Source organism: Parasteatoda tepidariorum, chromosome 2 (genome assembly GCF_982258835.1).
Source record: "Parasteatoda tepidariorum strain Cologne lab strain chromosome 2, Ptep-v5.0, whole genome shotgun sequence".
Taxonomy (NCBI): domain Eukaryota; kingdom Metazoa; phylum Arthropoda; class Arachnida; order Araneae; family Theridiidae; genus Parasteatoda; species Parasteatoda tepidariorum.
The window spans coordinates 26,097,732-26,117,857 of record NC_141756.1 but is presented as its reverse complement, the minus strand read 5'-3'; the positions used below and the strand labels follow the sequence as shown (position 1 = coordinate 26,117,857).

Sequence of the window (20,126 nt, the reverse complement as noted above, 5' to 3'; positions counted from 1 at the left end):
GACTGTTCAAAAGGGTGGCTAGAGAATTGTATTGTCAATTGCAGTAAGGAAGTAGGGGTTAGCTTTTGGTTTTATTGGTCGATGATTTTGTTTGAACTTGCGGGACCTTTTGGGTTAGACCTCTATTTTGTGGTCTTGGGGTAGTGCCTCGAACTGGTGTAACTAGGCTCTGCCCTTTAATTTCTGAAGGTTCTGGTCGAGGTTCTGTTTCGATGTAGTTGGATAAGTACGGAGTGGGTGACTCAGTGTCGGTCACAAAGGGAAATTCGGTTTTAGAACCGTGTTCTAGGGCTTCCGTGTCGAGTGTCGGACGAAATTTCTTACGTGAAAGATTTTGGTGAGGTTGTTCGATGTCTTGTTTAGAAGTCAAAATTTCTAAAACTTTGAATATTTTGTCGAAGAGGGCGTCCTGGCGTTGTGTTAACGCTAAGAGTTTTGCGTCAAACACTGTAGCTACTTCTGCTACTGCTGTTTTGACTATTTCTTTGATATCCGCAATTTGTTCTGATCGGTCGGATTTCACCACTGATGCAAACGTTGGTTTATCTTTTTGTGATTTATATTGTCTGCGAGCTTCTGGAAACGTTAAGTGAGATTCGTTTTTGAAGCGCAAAAATCGAGCTTCCTCTAGTCGTGCTTGGCAATCAGGATAGTCGGAGGCGTGGTTCCCTGTGCAATTACTGCAGATCGTTGTAGGGCTGTTGCATGCGGATTTGTGATGACTTCCACTGCACTGGCTACAAATTTGGGTAGGAGCGGGGCAATTCTTTTCTAAGTGTGAGAATTTGTAACATTTGTGGCACTGTCTAGGGCGGTCATAAAATGCTATGGGTCGGATGCTATCATAGAAGAGTCTAAGATTCTTCGGCGTGTGTGTTCCGTAACAGGTTACTAAGCAGGTTTCAGAGGGGACGGTATCTCCCCTTTTTTGGAATCGTCGAATACTATATACTTGGATGTTGCTGTACTCTAATTCGGTTTTTAAATCACAAAGATTTAAGTCTAACGGTATCTCATGCAGAAGGAAGCGAGATGTAATGTTTTCTTGTATCACTTCAGGTTTGGTAGGTATATCAAATAGAGAATTCAGGTTGGTAAGTTCCAAAGCTGTAGCTAAATCTGAGGTTTGAATAAGTAGTTTGCCCTGTCTTGTATGAGTGCATAAACTAATTTTCCTTGGGTTGCTAACAGCGTTCGTTAGAATTGTTTTTAATTGCAAAGGTTTTTTGGGAAACGAGTTTACTCCTGTTGGCGAGAAAAATAGCGTGTATGAATTTAAACCATTGTCCGTTGCGTACGTCAGTTTGTCTTGGATCGTGTCGTCATATTCTAAGAGGATGTTAGTATTCGTTTTAATAAGACGACTGCTATATTCTGTAGCAGTTTCATCCATTAATTCATTCTGATCCATTATTTACATTTCCAAATTATACGGAAAATTGTAACTTACAGTTTTCCTGGAAAGAAGCAGAAGAGTCTGTCGGAGAAGGGGGCGGTTCCTTTCCCGACGAGCGAAAACTCCCAACTCGGGAGAAAACAAAATTACGAAGTTCTTATCAGTAACCGAGGTGAAGTATCCGTTACTAGAAATATAAAGGACCTACTTTATCACTATTCTTTGCAGTCGATTCACATTAAAACATCCAAAGATTTTTTCACTCCACAAACAACCCAAGGCAATATTGATATTTTAAGCTTAAATTAAAAATATCCCTTGTCAACGCTTATTTTATAATGGTACTTCAAATTCTTAAGAAGATGGTCATAGTTTTTCTAAATATGCCTCTTAAAAATAATAAATAATTCTAAAGATTTCCTTTAACTTAAGAGAAGAAATTGTTTCCTAACTTTTAGCGTAAGTAACCTGTAGAACGACTATAATTGCATCTCATTACACACTTAAAAGTAGATATGTCAATTTTTAAATTTAAAAAAAAAAACATATTTCTAAATATTTATTAAATAAATCAAATTGAATAATGGTTTTCAAATGCTTTGATTTGCATTTAAAATCAGTTTATGCTGCCACAGTTGGGTCCTCTGTTTCTACATAAATAACAAGGTAAGTTGATCCCATGAGTTTACGACAGAAGAATTTTCTAGAAAGTACTTCTTGTAAACTTTCGGATCCAAATCTGCAACTGAAAATTTTTTTCATTTATGCTGCCACAATTTTGTCATCTGTTTCTACATAAATGACAAGTTGACGACATGAGAATTCTAGAACGTACATCAAGTAAACTTTCGAATCCAAATCTGCAATTTAAAAATTCCGTAAACTCAATTTATGCTGCCACAGTTGAACCAGTTCCACTAATTTAGACATTACTGGGTACTACAGTCTTGTCAGATTCGATAATTTCGTTTATGTAACCACAGTTTTCTCAGTTTATAAGTTCCTCAGTTTTACAAGTTATCAAATGTAATCTTTGAAGCAGACAAAAATATTAAAAACTACTGATCGCAATTGCTTGTTTTCTTGTTCTTGTAAACCTTGCAGCACGTCGAAGGAAAGAATTGCTGTTTTCTTTTTCAAGACAGACATTTGCCAATCTCGTTCTCAACTTGGTTCTCTTCTTTAAGGTCTGCATTAGGTGAAGAGGCAGGTGAATGACAACTACCAGTTTCAGATTTATATTTAGGTGATGCCACACCTAATACAGCAATATTCTGATTTCCTGGCCGTAAAGAGGTGTCAGGCACATCTACAGTAGCATTAGCAGCACTCAAAACATTTTGATTTCCATGCACAGGTGAAGCAGCAGGAGTGGATAACGTATTGTGTTCGGCAACAGCAGTATCTAATGAATTATTTTCATCTGCAGCAGTTGATAGCTTAGCCAAATGAGCACTTGCTGTAATTAAAATATATTTTTTTCCCACTTAGTTACTGGGATAGTAAAACAAGGTTGAAAAACAGAAAATAATTTCATAACATATTGTTACAAACAAAATAAATGAAATAAAAAAAATAAACGATTTTTTTTGGTTTACGTTTATAGCCGCATAAATTAGCGATTTCTACTTATATATGAACTGATTTTTTGATTTGCATATTCACTGATTCACTTACTCATTTCCTTTCGTCTCTCTTTTTTTTATTTATATGCATTATTAAAATAAATTATGATGTATAAATGAGTTAAATTAAAATTACATAATTTTAATAATATTTTTATTCATTTACTCCTTTAATTACTCGTTTATTCTAAATCTCTTTGATAATAAAATATGGAGCAAGTAAAGCTTTGTTGGGAATAAAAGTATAGAATCAAATATTAACTGCTGTTAAAAAGAAATTTAATTTTAATAAGTAAAGGTCGCACTGTCAAGGTATGTGGTATCATATATGTTGTCATTAACGACATTTAATACATCTGACTGACCAGACGTGCTTTAACATTTAGATTAAAAGAACACTATAGATATGTTCATCATCAAGAATTCAATATAGCACCAATTGCCACACATAGTTAAAATCCTGTGTATAAATCCTAGTATAAAGCCTTAAGTTTACACCCAAGTAGTAACCACCCCTAAACAGAGTAGTTTTACCCTAGTATAGGGTCTTCCGTAATCATCACCTTTAACATATATATTTGGTATCCATGTAAAAAAAGATGCAGTAGTTTTTAATACGCAGTCAGTTGGGGAAAAATAATAAGCTATCAAAATGTGGTGAATTATTATTGAGAAAGCTGTGGCTAACTATATTGGTTTAATTTCGGATAAAGCTTGAAGGTGTTGCGAATAGTCTTTTCTCTGTTTCCTCTGGCATTTAAAAATGATAACTCGTTTTCCTGTTTCGATGCATTAGATTTTGATAAAGTTTTTATGTTGTTTTTTTCTCTTTAAAACTTTCTTTGTGTCCCTTATCGCGTACATTTTGTTTATTTCAATTTTGACCATTCTAATAATAATATGATAATAAGGATAATAAAGAACAAATCATAATTATAATAGTAATCTAGGAATAAGAGTGGAGAATACGGAACACAATGCATAAATTTTGGTTTTATAATATCTGGTTGATTGAAAATGAGAAAATGTTTCAGTAGAAATGTTCCTCAGTGGACTGATCGTAAAGACACGGTTCACAGTAGAACACCGAAGCCAAGCATCACTGACTGCGGCTAGTAAGCGGGAGGGTGACCACTTTGATCAGCCTGCGTAGGGACAGAGGCTGTGCGGTACCGATCCTCGATAAACTGTTCTACCGTAAAGTGATCGACTTCACGCGCAGGTTGGTGGGCTACCAAAGAACAGGGCTAAAGAGAAGAAAGAAGGGCTAGTTCATTCCGCTCTTAGAGCTGAAGCTACGATATCCCTCCTCATGACGTCACGCGTTGGAGATAGCTTTCTAATATTTTGTTTTGTAATCGACGTTGAACAATTGATCCATTTTCGAGTTTACGACTACCAATGTTCAACTCCGTAGCTTTGCAATTTTAAACCAAATCCAGAAGAAAAGAGAACTTGAAGACAAGTATTGGGAGAAAATTGCCTTCGTGGAGAACTTTTTGATAGAACTAACTTGCCTTTGCGTTACACGGACGGGAAACCCTCCCACGTTTTAGGGAATAAGGTAAGTAATTGTAAGTGGTTTATTAAATAGATCCCACAAAGAGCAAAGGGGAAAATATATTACTCTTAATTAATGCATACTTGTGCCAAAAATAGATTAAAGGACAGGATGAGAATTTGAAAGAGTGAGAAAGCGTTTCGTTTTGAATAATAAATTAGGAAAAGGATTTACAAAAATGGAATAACATAAAAAGATTAATTGAAGCTTTTTACATATATATAGCACAATAAAGACAAAAAGAGAAAAACGGAGAAAATTAGAAAGTTTTTTGTAATGCGCATAAACTGCAAGTTATAGAACTCATAAAATAAGTTAAAATTATCGAGAAAAAACATGGAAAATAATAAAGATAAAAAGAGAAATAATAAAAAATAAAAAGAGAAGAAGAAAAATTATTAAAATAAAATATTTTTAAAAAATTTTTAATTAAAAAATTTATATATATTAAAAAGCCGGAAAACAAAGTAATGAAAAGATATCATCTCTTCATCAGCTCACACGATTATATCCACAAAAAGGAGTGCTATCTAATATTGTATTAATATAGCCAAAACAAAATATATCAACATAATAGTGTTGTCTTTAGCCAATGCTCAGATATCAGCTAAACTTCACCTAACAGTGAAGAATAATTGTTGAAAACACACAGCAGCAGTTATGAAAAAGAATAGTGTCCGAAAAAGATCATTATTCCGTATGACAACAAAGGCTTCGAAAAGTAGCCTTAAAATGCATGTTTTGCTTAGAGTTTAAGGTACTCAAACATTAGCTTTTTTCTTTCATTTTCCTTGGTAAAAAAGCATTTAAAACGAAAAAAAAAACTATACTAATATATATAGCAACAAAAAAAAACTATACTAACCAACTGCAAGAAATATGGCATCTACGTTTATATTTTCCTTCGCTGAAGTTTCCATAAAAATCAGTCCATTTTCATCGGCGTATGCTTCTGCTTCCTGAAAAAGATTATTAAAAATGCATTCTATGATTATCTTCTTTGCCTCGTACTTCATAATCATGTAAATTGATTTTAGGATTGTGTATGAATATTTAATAGCATCATCCACCATAAGAAATTGACCTAAAAAACTTACTTCACGTTTAATTTTTCTTTTCTCAGCTAAGTCTGCACAATTTCCAGCTAATGCAATTACGATATTAGTATTTTTACTACGCTGTATCTCTTTAACCCAAGTTTTAGCACTGTTAAAGCTATCCTAAAAGAAGAAATAAAACTTAATTTGATGTATTTTTGTTGTCAACAAGTCAAAAAGAGGCCTCCCTCATCTTTTTCGAACTCAACTGTCAAAAAAATTGAGAGAGAAAATCCTTAACCTCTTGCTTACGGCTGGTACAATATGTGGACCAGAATGACAAAATCATGCTGAGCGCCGTAAGGAAAAGATTAATATGCTTTTAATCATTTTAATTTTGTTTTCGCAAATAAACTGATGGTGTATATTTTGCTCGATGCGATAATACATTTTGACGCATGTAAATTACAAGGTTATCATCCAATCAGAGTTTGAGCCATAAAGAAGGCGGTACTTTAGAAACTCCTTTACCTTTTTCTGATAAAATTATACTGATTCCTCTGATTCCTCAATACTGATTCCTCTTGTTTTTTTTAAATGTTAGTTTGAATTGTCTGTTTTTAGATTTTTAACATCTTTGCTTTTGTGCAATTTGAGTTTAAAAAAACCTTTTTAGCAACATCCAAATCAGTTTTTGTCAATGTAAACTGTAACAAAAGTAAATTTTGAAAAGTCTAAAAACTGACAAATGTGAAATTTCAAAATACTAAATCAAAACCACGTTGCTTTAAAGTTTTGAGGCAAATGCCATAAAAGTTCTAAACACTATCAAGCGTTATTTCTCCTGATCTGACCCTTTGCCTTCCTTGCTTCACCCTTTTTGTTAAAGGTATTATTCCGTGGAATAATACTCTATGATCAGAACTATGTTAAGTACGAAAAATATAAAGAAAGTGCAAATCAATTATTTTAACTGCAAAATGGCGAGAATAAGGCCCTCGTCAGTAAAAAAAAGAAATTAAATTTTAATTTATTGTATACGAGTATTGTTTACTTCGATTGTAAACAAGTCAAATTTAGTTGGGGGGAAAAAGACATTGAAATTTGATTTGACACCTTTAAAATCACCAAATCAAGTTTTAAAAAAAAAGATATACAAAGTGAGACGCTTACATTTTTAAAATCCTCGTAAGAAATGATGCCAAAACAAATTTATGTGTAAGTCAGGAAGAACAAAAACATTTCTAAAACTAAAACTGAAAGTCAGTAAGAGCAGCCAAAAATCAGTTTATTTGTCTAATGGAATCATATTACTTTGCTTTTTCATTGGTAACTGCTTTTAAACTCCAGATTCAACTAAACTATTTTTAGGTTACTTTAATTCTAAATTGTCACTTTTTGGCTTCAAACGATTGAAAATTTATGAAATATTTCGTCTAACCAAGTTTAAATATCAAATTTGCTCCTTCCAGAGATAATGCGCAAAATAAAACGCAAAACACCTCATTGACTTTAATCGGATTTTCGGTACTAAGATCAACCTTAAATATGCTATTTTTCTTGCACACATATTTTTTAAGCTACGAATTTGGACACTATTAATTTTGATTAAAGATACCATTAAGAGGGGTTACTTTGGGACTCTTTTTTCCCTCTGGTATCTTGCTTAGTTTGCAATTTCGAGCTCTGTATAGTTTACAATATTACTTAATATGATAAGAGAATTTTTATAAATAAATTGCCTCTTCGGCATAAACTCACCACCTTGGCGAGATAACTTAGGGACACTAAATTATTGCCTTATAACTTACTAAAACATTATTGTATTAAATAATATTATCGAGAAAAAATATACAAAATAAACAAATTTTATCTAAGAAATGAGATAAATTTCAAATAGGTCGTTAACTTTTTTAATATTTAAATTGAATTTCCTGGAAACTAATCGAACTAACTAAACTGATCTAACGAAACTAAACTAATTGAATCAAATTAACTAAACATTGCATAAATGTTGTATGCAAGTTTATAATTTAAACCAACATTATATGATATTTTGCTTTAAAAATTTTTATAACCCATTGAGAAATTGGGTGCTCTGGATTTTTTATAACCACACACTTTCAACTTGATAAATTTCAACGCCATAATCCCAAATAAAGAGTTGTAAAAGTCATAAGAAAGCAGGCTAACATAAGCATTAACAAAAAAGCAGTGAACAAAGTCTAATAAGAAAAAAATACGCAAACGATAATTTTTGAACTTCTTGCCGTTTATTGCTTTCCAGAGAAATTGTTTCCTTTTTATATTCAACATCGTACATTTTTAATGTTTTAACATAATATTTATTTAAAGTATTAAGTTCTCTTTATGATTAACTTTTTCATAATTACTGTCGTGGTCGCGATTTTAAAATAAATATAAATTGAAAACTAATACAGACGACAACAGACAAAAGTACAAAGATCATTTGATCATTGAAAAACCGTTGGTGAGTTTTCAAATCATAGCTTGAAGGGCTTGTTTACAAAATTGGACAGAGCTCAAAACGCGCGTTTACGAGAATAGACACGACTCGAAATGCGTATTTACGAAAAATGACATATCTCGGAATGTATGTTTACGAAAATAAGCATAGCTCAAATTATGCTTTTACAATTTTGAGCAATGAGCCTAGAATTTTGATGCCGAATGTTCTTTACGATGGCAAATGAATCTCAGTGGTTAATCTGAAAAGTTTTCTTGTCCTATAGCTTTGATTTAAAAATTCAAGGCAACTCTTATTGACCGAATATTGAAATCTGCAAATCTGATAAGGGTCAGCTGTTCTACACTGTTAATAAAGTACTAAAACTGAAATATTGTTAACGTCAAGCAATTTTTATTAGAGTAAAACAGATAAATTTTAGCGATTTAGTTTTTAAATCGTTTCCTTTAATTCACGTAAGAAATTTAATTCACGTTGAGCCAAGATATCATTAAAATTTATATCAACCTTATGGATTCGAAGTGAAAAATGCATTATAAAAACTCCACATAAGCAATGTATTAAATTCTTCTTGAAAATCAGCAGACATATTTTTTGTTTGAAAAATGCAAAACATAAGTGTACTTTTTCGAAATTGGCTGTCAGTGGTAACATTATTCAAAAACATACTTCGATAAAATACTTACAACATCAGTTATATTATACACAATGATTGCAGCTTCAGCTTTAATAATGTAAGAATGTGCCATGGTATGAAATCTCGCTGCGCTGCAAACATCCGATATGTGAAGGTCTATAAAAACGCCTTCCAACATGACCATTGTATTCAGGAATTCAACTGCAAATAATATTAATAAATTTATTAGGATGATTTCAATATTAATACCAAATTTGCAGCTGGAAAAAATTCCCAAAAAATGCTAAGGACTTAAAGACTGAATTATTTGAAGGAATATTATGGAATAATAGAAACACAGTATTTACATAATTTATTCACTTGTGTGCAAATCATATTAATAGAACACTGTAAAAATAAAAAAGAATTGACATTTGTGAATGATACTGATATAACTATATTTCATAAAAACTAGTTTTTTTTCGCAAATAACATAATGTACCCAAATTAGAAATAAAATTCACCCAAAATTAGTAAATTTAAAAAGTAGCAAAAACTAAAAAAAAATAAAATAATGTGCAATAAAGATATTTTAATTGTGTATGGCGCATAAAAATGCCTTAAAAAATAATAAAATTAAATCATCAATAATATTATGTGTTACTAACGAAAATGATTGTTAAGTTTCTTCGTTGAAATGAATATATCTTTTTGCATAATAATATGAACATTGGTTTAAATTAAGTATTTCATTAATAACTAAAAAATATTATTTAATAAACATTTCATTTTTATAAAACAGCAATTTTTAAGCTTAAAATATATTTGGCTAGTTATTGTTACGGAAGGTATAACAGCGCACACCAGACTATAAAATAACGTAAGGAAAGAAAAAAATCACAAATTGACGAGAGTTGGGTATTTGGCACATCAGGAAGAAGAAGACTTCCCATACCCGCACATATGACCTATGGCGTCAGCGCCAGCTAATCAGCAAAATGGCGTATTAAAGTTGAGATAAGTTTCTCTACATACGTTGGGATGTTAATTAGCGAAAAGTTAATTATAAACAGAGAAGTACCACACATTTAATTCGTTGAAATATAATTCTCCCTCATCTACGTCTTTTACTTATCTTAGATTTATTATTTGTTTCTGTATTTTATTGTAGCAAAGAGATATTTTTTTTTGTGTACCTGATAACATCGATGCATAATTATTTTGTTTATATTCATTTAACATCTTTAGTCAACTAAAAAAAATCTTTGCGAAAGTATTTAGAATGTGACGCTTCACACATTCACAGTACACTGAGAATTGATACCTGATAGGCTTGGCTTACTCGAAATAGAATGGAAAGAACAATTGCTAACGTAAACAAATGCCAGGTTTCAACAACCAACCAGAATTTAGATATCCACACTACGTCACTCACAAGTATTCCATTAAGAGTTGTCTCAATTATTAGCGTGGTATAGTTTTCTTCGATATCCCTCACACAAAAATAAACTATGCATCTGAAGAAATGTAAAGTGCCAACTCCTGATGAATGAACAATAGCACGAAATGCGTTATCAGTAAATGGACATAACTAAAATGTGTACTTAAGGAAAAGGACATAGCACGAAATACGCATATGAGAAAATGTGTATTTGAAAAATTGGACAAAGCTTAAATAGCATTTTTAAAAAGACATATTGCAAATAGCATTATGAAGAAAATAAACATAGTTCAAATTGTGCATTTAAAAATAGATATGGATCAAATGCGTTTCAAAGAAAATTGACAATAGCAATTGTTTTTAAAAATAGGCATAGCTCAAAATTTGTATTTAAAAAATAGATATTACTGAAATACGTCTTTAAAAATCTAACATAACTTAAATTATTTATTTAAGAAAATGGACATAGCTCAAAAAGCACTTTTTAGAAAACGAACATAGCTCTAATTGTACACTGAAGAAAATGGATTTAGCTCAAAATGTTCATTTAAGGATATTGATCGAGCTTGAATGTGTTTTTAAGAGAATAGACATATCTTTAAAGAACATACACGTAATTTAGAGGGAGTTTTTAAGAAAATGGACATAGCTCTAATTGTACACTGAAGAAAATGGATTTAGCTCAAAATGTTCATTTAAGGATATTGATCGAGCTTGAATGTGTTTTTAAGAGAATAGACATATCTTTAAAGAACATACACGTAGTTTAGAAGGAGTTTTTAAGAAAATGGACATAGCTCAAAAAGCACTTTTTTAGAAAACGAACATAGCTCTAATTGTACACTGAAGAAAATGGATTTGGCTCAAAATGTTCATTTAAGGATATTGATCGAGCTTGAATGTGTTTTTAAGAGAATAGACATATCTTTAAAGAACATACACGTAGTTTAGAAGGAGTTTTTAAGAAAATGGACATAGCTCAAAAAGCACTTTTTTAGAAAACGAACATAGCTCTAATTGTACACTGAAGAAAATGGATTTAGCTCAAAATGTGCATTTAAGGATATTGAGCGAGCTTGAATGTGTTTTTAAGAGAATAGACATATCTTTAAAGAACATACACGTAGTTTAGAAGGAGTTTCTAAGAAAATGGACATTGCTCAAAAAGTGTGTTTAAGAAAATGAACATAGTTCAAAATGTATATTAAAGGATATTAATCCGGCTTAAATGTGTCTTTAAAAGAATCGACATAGCTTAAAGCGCGTTTAAGAAAATACACATAGTTAAAAAAGCGTTTTTAAGAAAATGAATATTGCTCAAAAAGTGTGTTTAAGAAAATAGATATAGCTCAAAATACGTGCTTAAGAAGAAGAAAAAAAACATAATTTTAAGTTTTTAAATCTTATGAGGATCAAAAAAGAGGAGTTTAACGTTCAATTTCAACTTTGTCGTTTCATATTTTTAGCCTGCAATGTGGACGGCGTGGTGGTATATTTCACCACAGGTTTAACAATTTATGAACAAATTTAAAAATTTTTTTTATTTCATTGTGCTTTCTAAAATGGCTTTCAAAATCTAATAGCTTTTATGTCAGAGCTGTAATAGTTACAGTGGTGGCGTCGCTTACAATTTTTTCTTATGGAGCTATATGAAATTTGTTTTTATATATTTATAGTTTTATTTTTGAGTTGGATAACAATTTATGATTAAAATTTAAATAAAGGGATAAATTGTATCTTAGGATAATAAATTACCCGAAAGTGGTCAAAAAGCTATTGAAACTTATGTTCTCATCCAGCACAATTGATCAAGCTTTCGATTGCAAGAATTATCACTCGCAAGCACAATTATTCTTTAATGTTACTATAAAATTACTTACCGCCGCAAGTTTGACGTCTGTCTCCAATATACTGCCCAATTACAAATCTTGATGCTAAGCTAGTTAAGCCTGGAGCATATTCTCCGAGCAACACAACATTAAATACGTGCATATCACCTTGTGTTGAATTAATAATTCTTACATTTCCATCTTTCTTTGCCAGTACTTGATCTTTAAAAAAATACAAATATATGAATTATTTTTTGTAAATTATTAAAAATTAGAAAAAATTATTGTGAGACTTAACAGACGAAATTTGCATCACACCAAAGCAAGTTATTAAACCTAATAGATTCAAATATATTTTTACAAAATTACAAATAAGCACAAACTCATCCTCTTTAATGGCAACATAAATTTCTAACACAAAAGTAAGTAAATTTTTTTTGTCGTATGCCTGTTTAGGGGAGTGCGCTTGTTCTTGCTTTTAGTGGCGCCATCTATGGCCAAGAATTCGACTTCCGCCACACTATTCACTCAACCACAAACTCGTTTATAGGGCGGGTCATATTCACACACACAAAGGAGAAAGGACATAGAACACACAGAGAGAAAGAAACATCCATGCCTTGCCCGGGATTCGAACCCATTACCTTTCTGATGCAAGGACAGTTCCATGCCCCCTACACAGGCCGGTCGGCAAAAGTAAGTAATACGTTTGTATTAACAAAAACCTACCTGATACAATAGTTTGGAAGAATGATACATTTTTATTTAGTTTGTACATAATCTCCATTCCTAATTTAGAATTATCTTTGTTCTTCGTCCACAAACACCATTCGCTTGATCCTAAAACGCTGCTGGAATTAGCGGAGATGAAATCCATAGCATCTGATTTTAAACGTTCTTGACATGCTGTACTAGCTGCACTCAGTACTTCGAGAACATTTCCGATTGATAGTTTAGACTTTAAAAACAAAGCACACGATGCTTTTAAAGGTAAAACTTGATATTTTTCAGAAGCTATAAGCAGATCTATAGCTCCCCGGTAATTAATCGGACTCACTGAATCAGTATATATGAACTCTAAAAGTAAGTTTAATGTTGCAAAATCAATATCAACTATGTCAAGAATGGTCGTGTGAGTTTCCATTTTGTCGAACATACTGGAAAATACCGGTGAACGGGCCGACAAAATGTTTTTATGAGCATCGATAATATCGCTATCCACTCGCAGTTTAACATCACTGTATTTCTTGTTCGAGAACATACATAACATGTCTTTGCGTGAAGTAGGGTAAATTGTAGTTAGGCTGCAAGATGCCGAAGATTCAGACCGATCGAATGAAATGTAACTGATGTTTGTTCCATAAGAGCACGATAACTCCCAGAAAAAATCTACCGTCTTTTTTCTGAGTCGTGAAAACGCACCAAAAATTCCATCTGCGCAAAATGACCATATTTCTGGAAGTTTTTTTGATTGAAAGAGATGGGAGGCTTTTTCGGTCCAGATTTCATCATCGCAACTCATGCCTACCTTACATTTAACAGCTTGGCGTTTTAGGCAATTGGAGCCTACTTTAATTACTTGAATTTTATTGGGACTTTTCTTTGTATGAATGGCCACTTGGAAAATATTACCTCCATGAAGGGTAGTCTCCTTAAATAAATCTAGAACACTAGACATAGTAACATTGTTCATTTCAAAAGCTATTCGATCTACATCTATTTTCGTTTTAGCAATGCACTGCGTTATAATACTTTCTCCGGAACTTTCTGTATGTAAGTAACAACAGACTTTTAGAATATCTTCAAAGCCATATTCAGCATCTTTCTTAACTTTTTCGATTTCGAGGAATTCTGAACTTCCCCATTTAGAAACCTTATGGAACAATTCGTAGTTTCCTTCTAAAGTTTTTAGCTTTTCACCACTTGCTCCGGTTATTTCGAGTTCGAACTGAAACGGGAATGAACATGTTACTGGAGACCACAATACTAAAAAACACGATATAAATTCAATTTTGTCTTTACATTCTCCTCTTGGCTTCAGACAAAGATACCAACTGCTTTCCCCGAAATGGAAATCTGGACTTCGAAGTACCTCGTTGACGTCACAGGTATTAAACGAAAAGTTTTCAATTATCCACGTAAACACAAATGATTTTTTTTGAAAATAAGTCATAATAAAAATTATTGAGGAGTGTGACGATAAAAGTTAAATGAAAAGTGAATTGTCAACCTATACCCGAACGAAATAAACGATTTTATCTCTGAACTTTAGAATATTATTGTTTTTATTTTCCTTCTTTTTTTTCGGAACCTCGTGACTTAAGCTGACATCACTATCTCATCACCGATGCTTTTCGATAAAATCTATTCAGATATAAAATTTTATTTCTTCTAAGAACTTTTTTCTTAGCAGACAAAAATGAATGAACATTTTAACCCTTTAAAGACCATGTTTTAAAATAATGATTTTATCTCCTGATTACTTTTGAAGCGAAAATAGTGAACCAGAAATAAAACACTAAAAAATAAATTTCACATAACATATTAATAGTGCGTTGCGTTCCAATAATGGACATAACTTGGTATAAAACCGCAACGATAAATTTTTACATTGTCGAACCGAGTCCGACATACGATCGCAAAATATAAAGGAACAATTTTACCTTGGCCCCAGTTGGTTTCAATACAAAGTCCTATAAGTACATGCACTGAGAGAACAATATTAGGATGTCTAGACTTTTTAGTATTGGCCCTATATACGGCCAATATTGGTTGAATTATGAATGTAAAATATCGGAAGAATCTGAAGATTCCATGTAGGGCCGGTATTGGTGGTAAAGTGGTTGCAAAACATCAGATAAATCGGACAATTCTATATAGGACCACTATTCGAAAATAAAAGCCCTTTGAACCCTTATTGAGCCAGGATTTGTATAATGGGGGCGCAAGTTGTTTTGCTGCTAGGTAGGTATTGATTCATTAAATTCTATTTTAAAGCAGAAGCTCAAAATATGATAATGAAATTAATGATTTGGAGCAGTTTAAACGAAATGAATTTTAGGTATCCATTTTACAATTTTAAACTTAAATAAACTATTGTGTCCCGCAGTGGACTGATCGTTAAGACACGGTTCCCAGAAGATCACCGAAGTCAAGCATCACAGGCTGCGGTCAGTGTGCGGGTGGGTGACCAATTGGATCAGTCTGCGCTGGGACCGACGGTGTGCGGTATTGATCCTCGTTAAACTGTATGGCACTGTACTACCGTAACACTGTACTACCGTAGCACTGTACTACCGTAAAGTGCTCGACTTCGCGTGCAGGTCGTTGGGCTACCGAAGCGGGTTGCCATCCCCTCTGCAAAGGATCAAAATTGTGATGGCATGTCTTCGATCATCCTCAGGGATGTTTCCCAGACCGTCGCCAATAGCCCATTGTGCAGCTCTAGTGCGGTGACGTAAATGAACAACAACAACAAATAAACTATTGTACACAAACCTCTCGATACGTTAATTTTGTTAAGACTTTCTGATTAAGATAATAAAAAATATGAAAGAAAAAAACCTAGATTAAAATTTATGATAACCATCAATGATTATTATGTTTTTTTTTAAAAATTATTATAAATAAAAGTCGTTTAAAAAAACAGGAGTATTTGTATCTATCAAAAACTGAAAGGAAGAGTGTCCGGTGCTCACCCGATTTTACAGGCATTAATAAGGTGCATTTGTTGATCATTCTTTCAGGGGCAACATATTAGGTGAGTTAATGTTGTACCCACTATAAGGACAGATAGTACTAAGAGTGAAAGAAAATCCATGTCTTGTCCGGGATTCGAACCCAGCACCTTCCTAATGTAAGGCTTAATTCCCTGACCATGACACGTCCAATGGGCCTAAAAAGAAGTCTCCCATTTGACTCCCTACAATTTGAACAATCATATATTCTGTTGACTAATCTTCTATTCCCCACATTAAATGTGGGCAAATAATTCAAGTGCCACTTGAAACAAAGCTATATTTTTAAACTATGCTATATAGTGCCACTTGAAACAAAGCTAGATTTTTATATTTTTAAACTATACCTTTTTGTCGCAGAGAATTATCTGGAAAAATATCCAATATTATATGGGAAACTACTTACAAATTTCAAAAATTACTGTAGTTTTTTTTTTTTAATATGTCCAATATGGTGAGGTTTTTCCATCAGTTGATGAAAATGATCAAAAGTGATTTTTCTTCTCTTTGGTGTTTTGAGCTCTTTTTCAATTTAGCCGTTTTTGGATTTTTTTTTTTAAATTCCATTTTCGGATTAGAATGGAGAGTGCTTGATAAAGACAGGTTACACTTGACTTCACAGCCATTAATGACTGTTAGAAACTAACAGCAGTTATAAAAGGAGCATAGTGTTAACAAGCAAGCATTATTTCATATGAACAACACAGTGACCATTTAGAGAAAATAGGAGAGGTTTGATAATCTTTCTACTAAAAAAAATCATGTTAACATGATAAAATTTATAAGTTGACATTATTTGATAGCTTGTAATAAGCGTCATTTGTTTGCGTTATTCTCGCATCTGCATCGGTAGTTTTAAAAATAAACAAGAACAAGAAAATCTTGGTAATATTTGATAACTCGGTTAAAGATTAAACTCGGATAATCAGGACTCTACTGTATTTGGCAACATTAATGATAACAGAAAAAATTCGAAAATTCTTTCTTTCGAAAATCCTACCATGAGCAACACAAAAATGACATCTTTCCATCGCGGAATCAGCATTCTGACTTTTTCATAAATTTTAATTAAAAAAAGTTTTCTATAAAATATTTTAGCTACTAAAAATACGAACCACAAAAACACAAAACTACATATTCATTTTCATAAATTTACATGATAGCATCATTGAAATCAATAATTTTGAAACCTAATAGCCTTAAAGTTTCCTATTTTTTATTCTTATCTTATGTCACATGAGGGTTTGACAATCAGATTTTTTCATGTTTCTTTAAAGTTTTCTATTGATGATTAGAAGCAGAAAATCTTTATTTATGATAGAAATGCAGTAGCCCCATATTGTAGTCAGACGGTATTATCCCGTGTTGAAAAAATTTTATTAAACTAGTGGGCTGCGCCCCCTGCTCGCTAACGCTCGCCAACCCCCGAAAATTGCTACGCAATCTTATATGGTTTGCTTCGCAAACCAAGCTCGATTTGCTCGCTACTAACTTTGGTACATTGCAAATGCACAAAGTTCTAAGAATTTAAAGCAATCATTCAAATCCATATAACAACTTTTTTTGAAAAAAAAAATTACATCTTTTTAGTAAATACTGAGTCATTAAAATAAATTTGAATTCAAATAAATGACATGTAATTTGTTAAACCTATTAGAAATGTGCTATAGTATAAAATCTTAAGATAAAATTTCGAAAACTGATATCTCTTTAAAAAGGTTAACATTTTGGCTATAATTAATCGTCAAATAAATTCGTAATAAATAAATTCGTGAAATGAAAGCGCTTTCGACAAAATACTAAAATAGAGATCTATCGACAAAGACTACTCACTTCTGCCTAGCTTAATAGTATGAGATTGCCGCAGCTGATAAGTGTGATAGCTGACATTTGGTGAGAATGCTCTCTCTGGTTATTTCAGTTTCCGTTTTTAAAAGCGCTATATGTTGAGCCATCTCAGCTAGATTTGGCATGTGACATATTTAGAGGCAATCTTTTGTCGATTTTCTAGCGTTGCCATTCGGGGAGATGAAATGAGGTTTTTTTTGTCGCCGTGTAAGCGAAATATATATATAGATAGTCTCCATACAGTTCTGGAATACTGTATCAAGACTATTTAATTAATTTGTTGTCGGAGCATTTTTATTAAACAGAAAGTCCTATGATAGGATTCATTTTTCTTTCATTGTCTTCCATGTGTATTTATTTACTTTTGGTTGCCCTCAGGATAAAATTATTATGAGTCATTAAGGTAAAGTTTTCCTATAACGGAGTGCTTATCGTCTCAGGCAAAAATATCTTTCTATGGATTTATTAATAACCACTTCTTTTCATAAAGTTTTCTTTATTGATTTTGTTTATGTTTCACTAGAGCAGCACAATCCGGTATTAGCGAGGGTCTGGGAAACATTCCATAGGATGATCCTGAGACATCATGCATACGTCATATCCCGTTTTACAAGTAGGCGCATTCACACACCATCCATTTATCCACAGAACGTAATTTTGACCTGAACCAAAGAACAATTAATCTCTAATCCAGTATCCTCTGAAGCACTGGTTTGTTGCAGGAACTTGGCGGACTTTGTGACTCCGATAGATTTAGCTTGCTCCAGTCACCTTTTTGTACAGGGGGAGTCTTCGGCCGACGGGGATTGAATTCATGACCGCTCGGAAAGGGGCCCTAAGCTGCATCTAATTAGTTCAATCCAAATTGCATCTCAGCTCAATCCTTGAAAATCATTGAATTTGAATTAAAGGTCATGAAAATTTTCGTGACCAATAGATATTACGTACAAAATATTTTTTTATTCCTAAATTACGTGTAATATTTGTTTTTCTTATTCTACTCCGTTATTAGTACATTTTTAATTTTCATTCTAATCTACATCAAGAGTTAAAAACTAAAAGAATTTCGTGATATTACCTGATTACACTACATTTTAGAATAGACTTATTTTAATCAGTGTCTAACGTTACCCTTTAACAATCAATATTTTTTGGTGCAAATTACTGTAATATACTATTATAAAATAGTACAATTAAAAAGATTCCTTAAATAATTGAAAACTAAGTGATCAGTTTCACGCAGTGTTCTTCTTGAAACTAGATACTTTGATTCATTGGCAGTAACTAAAAGGCAGGATGAGTGATGATTACAGTGGCAATATTTTCTTCACAATCTCAAGTGAAAAGATATAATTATTATGCTTACAGAGCCACAATCATTAAATAATAAAGATAAATAGCAATTTATACTGGGAAAGTGGTGCAATTTATAAAGATTTCTAAATGTGAAAAAAAACTAAAGAGAGAAAAAATATATAACTATTAACCTATCCTAAATTTTAAGCGGTTCACATATCCCTAAGTACGGCAATGAACGAGGGACTATTATTGGTATGTCTAGATTTTTTAATAGATAGGTCCTAGATTGGATTTTAATATTAGCTCAAGGTTAATTTTTTATCTAGAACCAATATTACAAAATAAATATTACAAATAAATAAATATATGATTTATTTAAAATTCGATTTCTCAGGAACTATTTAACCGATATCACTCAAATTTTGTATTTTGTCATGTAAAAGTACATTTTTTGAAGTGATGTAAAAAGTTTAAACTTTACAATTCAGAATTTTTTGACCATAATTAAGTAAAATGATAAAAAAAATAACAAATATTAACAAAAAGCTATTTTTTGCATAAATTATTAACCGGTTCTCTAATCAAAATATAATCAGATGGTACCTATTTCACTACTTAGAAAAGAAAAGCATTTCGATCTTTCAGGTTGAAAACGAGTTTCAGAGAGTCCCTGAGAATAGGTCGCATTGTATGTTTACCTCCCACAAATAACCGCGTTTCTTTGATGTTAACATTAAAGCAAACAACACTTCTGTGCAAATGAAAATACTACTTTTAAAACAAAGCTTTCATATTTACTCAAATGCAAATGTAAATGATATCAAAGGCAGCAGAATCACCGAGGGACCACCAAGAGATGAATTCAGGTAGGTGAATATAAAGCGAGACTGTGAGTTCGAGCATGATTTTTACCCCATCTTCTTAATTTGTTTCTAAAATACTAATCCATAGAATCAGAGCAATGCTGCCGATTGGAGCAGAATCAATGATGGGCTGTGGAACTGGTGACTCCATGAAGGCGGGAAAGAACGTGGAACCGTGAAGAGATGAGTTCGTGTTGGTGAACCAGCTAGTCGCTGCAGGTAACTAGTTCTTAATAATCTTTTTAAAAGTTTTGTAAGGGATACAAAATCATTCATTGATAAATGCTGTTGTAACTTTTACTAATTAAACTTTCACTAATTAGTAAAAGATTTCTGGTTTATTAATGATTATTATCACGTTTATCAATGATCATTATTTTTATCAA

General features: G+C 32.2%; 1 protein-coding gene across 1 annotated transcript; it reads right to left on the bottom strand.

Moving 5' to 3' along the window:
- Nucleotides 1-1,944: 1,944 nt before the first annotated feature.
- LOC107438114 (uncharacterized) lies at nucleotides 1,945-15,202 on the bottom strand. Its single transcript, XM_016050298.5, has 6 exons — nucleotides 12,723-15,202; nucleotides 12,045-12,215; nucleotides 8,794-8,945; nucleotides 5,680-5,802; nucleotides 5,448-5,541; nucleotides 1,945-2,855 (listed from the first exon to the last, which is right to left on the bottom strand). The coding sequence occupies exons 1-6, from the start codon at nucleotides 14,164-14,166 to the stop codon at nucleotides 2,533-2,535; spliced, it is 2,307 nt and encodes a 768-aa protein (XP_015905784.2). The 5' UTR covers nucleotides 14,167-15,202; the 3' UTR covers nucleotides 1,945-2,532.
- Nucleotides 15,203-20,126: the final 4,924 nt, after the last annotated feature.

Coding starts and splice junctions, on each gene's coding strand:
- LOC107438114 (XM_016050298.5), bottom strand. CDS start 14,166: ATGACTTATTTTCAAAAAAAATCATTTGTGTTTACGTGGATAATTGAA. Junction 5,803..8,793: donor TGTATAATATAACTGATGTT/GTAAGTATTTTA, acceptor TTCTTCTTTTAG/GATAGCTTTAACAGTGCTAA. Junction 5,542..5,679: donor AAAGAAAAATTAAACGTGAA/GTAAGTTTTTTA, acceptor AATCTTTTTCAG/GAAGCAGAAGCATACGCCGA.